This window comes from Spermophilus citellus (genome assembly GCF_964194105.1).
Source record: "Spermophilus citellus genome assembly, chromosome: 13".
NCBI classification, from domain to species: domain Eukaryota; kingdom Metazoa; phylum Chordata; class Mammalia; order Rodentia; family Sciuridae; genus Spermophilus; species Spermophilus citellus.
Genome location: NC_138193.1, coordinates 113379525 through 113385915, shown reverse-complemented (window position 1 = coordinate 113385915; position 6391 = coordinate 113379525). Strand labels below are relative to the sequence as shown.

Sequence of the window (6391 nt, the reverse complement as noted above, 5' to 3'; positions counted from 1 at the left end):
CCTTGCCAGAGGCCAGACTGAACGCGAGGACCCGGCTACGGCCAAACCCGCAGACCGTTACTCCGGCCTCCACCCAGGGCGGGGCGTGCGGGGGCGCGGCACAGCCCAACCCGCACGGCGACGTCTCCAAACACTCCCGGGAGGGAAAACACACGGAGAAGAAGGACAAAACAAAACAGCAACGTCAAAAAATGCACCGGCGAGGGAGAATTCAGACTCAGGCTTTAAATTGATTTCTTTGCTTTAGAAAAGGGAGAAAGGGAAAAAGGAGAAGAGAGCCCACGTGCCACGAGAAGGTTGTTGTGTTAAAGCGCCACCTTCCGCCGGCCAGGGACACAGCGGTTTTCTTGCGCGGGCTCCGGGCTGCGGCGCCCGGAGCAGCACAGCCCCCTGGGGCGCTCCGGGGAGCAGCTGCGCTCACACGGGGGAGCTGGGCACCCTCTGTCCAGACTGGGCGCGTGCCCGAATGCACGCGGGGAGCGAGGTGGCCCAGTGGGCTTGCACTCTCGGGCCTTGGGCGGAGTGGGCACAAAGGGGCACTGGGCCTTTCCTCAGACCCTCTGTTCGCGCCCCGTTTCGCCCCAGACCCGCCTGCTCTCCGCGGTGCGGTGCGACGCTCGCGAGCATCCCGGGGAGAGGTGCATCTGTGCACACACGCGGATTTTTTAAAAATAACATATTTCTAGACATGCCTCCTCCTACCCCACCGCCCCCATCTTTGCAAACCAGCCCTGAGGGCGGGGTAAAGGGGGTGGAGTCACGGAGTTAATAAAGGAAGATGGGCGGAGCCGGCTCCCAACCATTGGCTGGGCCGGGGAGTGATGTCACCCATATGACACCCTGATAACTAGTTGAGAGAGAGCCCTCAACTTTTTGCAGAAGGAGCGCGCGCGATTGGGAGTGTCTAGGGTCCGGCGCTTGCGGCGGGAGCCACAAGCAGGAGAGAGGGGTCCCGGGCTGCCTCGAACGCCGCCGCCGCCACCGCCACTACCGCTACTGTCCCTCCGGTCGCGGCCGCAGCTACAAACTAGCGGGCGGCCGTCGCCGCCGAAGCCGCCGCAGCCGCTGTGTGCAGCCTGGAAGGGGGGACGGGGGGGAGGGGGGGAGCCGCGGACGCGGGGCGCCGAGGACTTTGCAACTTGCCCGGGAAGGTGGAGGGGTGGGAGGGGGAGGGGGACCTCTGCACGAGACCGAGTGGCCCGGGTTTGAGCGCCCAGCTCCACAGCGGATCATGGTGCAGCAGGCGGAGAGCTTGGAAGCGGAAAGCAACCTGCCCCGGGAGGCGCTGGACACAGAGGAGGGCGAATTCATGGCTTGCAGCCCGGTGGCCCTGGATGAGAGCGACCCGGACTGGTGCAAGACGGCGTCGGGCCACATAAAGCGGCCGATGAACGCTTTCATGGTGTGGTCCAAGATCGAGCGCAGGAAGATCATGGAGCAGTCTCCGGACATGCACAACGCCGAGATCTCCAAGAGGCTGGGCAAACGGTGGAAAATGCTGAAGGACAGCGAAAAGATCCCGTTCATCCGGGAGGCGGAGCGGCTGCGGCTTAAGCACATGGCCGACTACCCCGACTACAAGTACCGGCCCCGGAAAAAGCCCAAAATGGACCCCTCGGCCAAGCCCAGCGCGAGCCAGAGCCCGGAGAAGAGCTCCGCGGGAGGCGGCGGCGGTGGCGCGGGCGGCAGCGCGGGCGGCGCCAAGACCTCCAAAGGCTCCAGCAAGAAATGCGGCAAGCTCAAGGCCCCCGCGGCCGCCGGCGCCAAGGCCGGAGCAGGCAAGGCGGCCCAGCCGGGGGACTACGGCAGCGCTGGCGACGACTACGTGCTGGGCAGCCTGCGCGTGAGCGGCGCGGGCGGTGCCGGCGCGGGCAAGACGGTCAAGTGCGTGTTTCTAGATGAGGACGACGAAGACGACGAGGACGAAGAGGAGCTGCAGCTGAGGATCAAGCAGGAGGTGGACGAGGAGGACGAGGAGCCGCCGCACCAGCAACTCCTGCAGCCACCCGGGCAACAGCCGCCACAGCTGCTGAGACGCTACAACGTCGCCAAAGTGCCCGCCAGCCCTACGCTGAGCAGCTCGGCCGAGTCCCCCGAGGGCGCGAGTCTCTACGACGAGGTGAGGGCAGGCGCGACCTCCGGCGCTGGGGGCGGCAGCCGTCTCTACTACAGCTTCAAGAACATCACCAAACAGCACCCGCCGCCGCTCGCTCAGCCCGCGCTGTCGCCCGCATCCGCGCGCTCCGTCTCCACTTCGTCTTCGTCCAGCAGCGGCAGCAGCAGTAGCAGCAGCAGCGGCGAGGACGCCGACGACCTGATGTTCGACCTGAGCTTGAATTTCTCCCAAAGCGCGCACAGCGCCAGCGAGCAGCAGCTGGGGGGCGGCGCAGCGGCGGGGAACCTGTCCCTGTCGCTTGTGGATAAGGATTTGGATTCGTTCAGCGAAGGCAGCCTGGGCTCCCACTTCGAGTTCCCCGACTACTGCACGCCGGAGCTGAGCGAGATGATCGCGGGGGACTGGCTGGAGGCGAACTTCTCCGACCTGGTGTTCACGTATTGAAAGGGGCGCCCGGCTTCTCGCTCTTTCTCTCGGCGGGTGCAGGGTTCCTTGGGAGGAAGTCGTGGTGGTCAGGATAATGATGATGATGATGATGATGATGATGGTGTTAGTGGTGTTTGATGGTGGTGGTGGTAGGGTGGGGAGAGAAGAAGATGCTGATGATATTGATAAGATGTGACGCAAAGAAATTGGAAAAGATGAAAATTTTGGTGGAGTTAAAGTGAATTGAGTAGTTTTTAAATATTTTTCCTCTCCTTTTTTTTTTTTTTTTGTTTCCCCTCCCTTCTTTTATCGTGTCTCAAGGTAGTTGCATACCTAGTCTGGAGTTGTGATTTTTTTCCCAAAAAAATGTGTTTTTGTAATTACTATTTCTTTTTCCTGAAAATCGTGATTGCAACAAAGGCGGAGGGGACGGGGCGGGGGAGGGGAAGGAGGACCCGCTCCGGAAGGCGCTGTTTGAAGCTTGTCGGTCTTTGAAGTCTGGAAGACGTCTGCAGAGGACCCTTTTGGCAGCACAACTGTTACTCTAGGGAGTTGGTGGAAAATTTTTCCCCCTTAGGATATCTTAAAGAACTGGTGATTTTTTTTAAAGCAAAAAAAAAAAAAAAAGAAAGAAAAGAAAAAAGGGACCATTGCAACTTTTTATTTCATTTTATTTTTTTTGGAGGGAGAAAACTGATGTCTTCTATGCATCCGATTCTTAATAAAACTGCAGGGAGCTTGAAAAAATGCAGACTGTACAAACGCTTACAAAAAAAAAACTGTGAACTGATTTAAGATCAGAGTTTACTTTTCAGATCAAATTGTTTATGGTTTTACAAATGTGATTTCTACTTGCCAACTTTTTTTTTGTAACTTGTTCCCTTATACCTCCTTGATTGAATACCAGACAGCCTAGACCTCAGTACAAAAGGTATTGAAACATTTTTGATACATAACAGACCTCAGTCTTTTTTAAAAATTAATATATTTTCAGGCGTATTTTTGTACAGTGAAAAGGGAACATTCTTGCTGTGTTTTTTCAGTAAGACTTTCAGGCACTTCTTCCCTTTTGATTTCTTTTTTTCCTGATTTTTTTTCTTTTTTCTTCTATTTTTTTTAAGCATGCAAATATGTTGGTACGTTATGTCCTGGTTTAAAAAGGATTAAAAATTTAAAGTAATCCTTGCATCTAAAGGCCTTGTGGTTTAAAAAAAAAAAGCAAATTTTTTTTTGTACAGCTATAGTAGAGATTTGTTCAATATTTGTAGGTAAAGATTTATTGAAAATGGCGATATAGACCTCAGAGCTGTTACCTAGTTTGAAGATTGTATGTACTGTACTATGGTAGGAGTTTATGTATCTCATACGCTGTGCTATGTGGTGGGGCCCCAGGTGGAAGGTTTGAAACTGGATTCTCAATTTTTAGCAAAAAAGAAAAAAAGGCACATAGTTTAAAAAGTTTCTCATTTTGTGCAATATAATCTAAATAAAGTACAGACCATCTGCATATTTTGTAGCAAATGGTGGCAAAGCAGACTCAATGCACTGTCGACATCATTGCCTGTTTTTTTTTTTTTCTTTTTTTCTTTTTTTTTTTTTGTGCTGGAAGTCTGTATCTTGACAATTTAATAAATCAGCTGGAACTGATAGAAATTCACATCTCCCATAGTCTCTATGGAAGTCAAACTGGAGGTCCTGTTGTCGCAGCGCATTCGGTGGTGAGGCTGTTGTGTGCGCGGATGAGGGGTAGCAGAAGAGATTTTTTTACATTTAGAGTGGTTAGGCTGAAAAGTGTTCAATTGGCAGGCAGAATTTTTCCTCTTCCTCCCGCTAGTTGTGCAAGACAGGGGAAGAGTTTTCTCTGCCTTCCCTTTCCTTGTCCCCACCCCCACCCCACCATTTCCTTTCTCACCTCCTCCCCTCCTCCCAGCCCTTCTACCACCCACCCCCGCAGGCAGGCGGGCTGCGCGGAAGGCTCAGCTGCTGGCCGGGGAGGGGCGCCTTTAGAGAAGACGGGATTGCCAGCTCCTTGGGTCTAGGTCCGGCGCTGGCTAGGAGATGGACGTTCTCTGCGCGGGTCTGCGTACCCGTTGTGCGTCGTGGTGACGGCCGCCCTTGGGCAGCGAGCTTTCGGCGTGCTCCGATCCTCTCCGCTCCCCTTCAGAGGGTGGAGACAACTGTTTCTAGTTTTGAATTTTTTTTTTTTTTTTTTTTACGTTGCATCTTTGCGTGTGCGCAGAGGTGAAGCTGGTGGCGAACAACGCCGCTGTTCTTGATCTCTAGCTGCGATGAGGAAAAGGGGGTGAAGGTTGGGGAGAAGGTGTCAGTTTCGGCCTCCCCCCTCTCCCCTGGAACCATGGAGCTGTGGGGGAGCTGAGGATGGAGGACGCCTGGGGGCCTCAGGGCGCGGCGAGGTAGACGTAGCGAGCGAGCGGGAGACTGGCGAACGAGGATGCGGGCGGGTTGGGTGGAGGGACGCAGCACGGCCACTGCGCGACGCGAACCGCGACCCGAGTGCCCGTGTGGACTTGACAGCGGCTAAATGTAAGGGGACCAAAGGGCAGAGCTTCGGTACCATTTCTGGCTCTCCTAGCCCCGCCGCCGCGAGCGCTCGGGCGCATGCCGCTGCAGATTGTGCAGACGCGTGGGGACGGACACCCGTGCTGGTGACTCCAGCCCCTGGTAGGGAGGGGAGCCACTGGGCCGTGGGGTGGGAGGAAGGGAGAGAGCAAACCCGGGGAGGAAACGCCTGCCGCACCCGCGCGCCCCGGGCCTTCACCACGCCTGCCCTGTGGGCGGGCTCTTAGGCCGCCCGGGAACCAGCTCCCTGCGGGCCCCGGCGAGAAAGGTGGCTCCGCTTCTTGATTGTTTTCCCCGAACGGCCGACTCGGGGCTCCGAGGTTGGCGGCCGAGCGGGCACGATCCACAGAGCGCGCGCTCCCTGCTCTCTGGGGACCGTTTGCCTGGCCAGCCCAACCCCATCTCCTTTTCACACCCGGATCTGTCCTGGAGCCTTGCACAGGCCCTGGCTGGCAAGAGTACCGGGCACGCGCGCCCCGGCCTCTCTTCGGTGCCTTCACCTCCTCTCCCTGGGGGCCGCGAGGAGGTAGGCTGGGAGGCGCGTTGGGGCCCAGCGCGCCAGCCACCCAGCTCAGCTCCCCGAGCGGCGGCGCCTAAATGGAGGAGGTTTGCAGTGGCTAATTGAAACTCGGTGCAAAATCACGACGGCTCTAACCTACTGAATTGATTTACCAAGACCTGGCCTCCCGTTTCGTTGAGATTTGGTGAGACCTAAGGGAAGGGTCCGCACTGTAACCGGAGCTGCTGAGCCAAAGGGGCCCCGCGCCCGGCCCTCCTCCCCTCCCTCTGCCCTGCGCCTGGCGCAGCCCCTCCCCCTCCGCGCCCGCCGCGGGCTCCGGCCTCAGCGACCTCCCGCGGCTGCGGGCGAGCCTCCCCGCCCCCACCCGGGATGCGCGGCCAGCGGCTGGGGCTGCGGACCCACCGAGGTCTGTTCGGTGGCTTCTCCTTTCCGTGAACCTCAGATTGCAGTAGTACTCTTGGGAAAAGAAAGGGCTGATGGTGCTGAGGCTCTCAGTTCGGAACTCGACTTCTGAGTTGTTTACCGCGTTCTCCCCTCTCCCCCAAATGGTCGACTAATGTAGCCGTCGGGGGGCGGGGGGGACATTTGTTTGAGCCACGAATAATTCAACCAGCGGTTTACAGTTGACATTTTCTCTTGCTGGTGGTTTTACGTGGCGGCCCTCTGCTGCAGTTCTAAAACTTACTGAAAACAAACGCTTTTATAAGGCTGATTCTATGTATTTGGCAGATCTTAAAATTTTGCATGCG

General features: G+C 56.7%; 1 protein-coding gene across 1 annotated transcript; it reads left to right on the top strand.

The window, feature by feature from the left end:
- The first annotated feature begins 1195 nt into the window (after nucleotides 1–1195).
- SOX11 (SRY-box transcription factor 11) lies at nucleotides 1196–2608 on the top strand. The gene has a single exon (XM_081265489.1). The coding sequence runs from the start codon at nucleotides 1232–1234 to the stop codon at nucleotides 2558–2560; it is 1329 nt and encodes a 442-aa protein (XP_081121615.1). The 5' UTR covers nucleotides 1196–1231; the 3' UTR covers nucleotides 2561–2608.
- Nucleotides 2609–6391: the final 3783 nt, after the last annotated feature.

What these genes read in the sequence shown, in the direction of transcription:
- SOX11 (XM_081265489.1), top strand. Translation starts at nt 1,232, where the DNA reads ATGGTGCAGCAGGCGGAGAGCTTGGAAGCGGAAAGCAACCTGCCCCGG.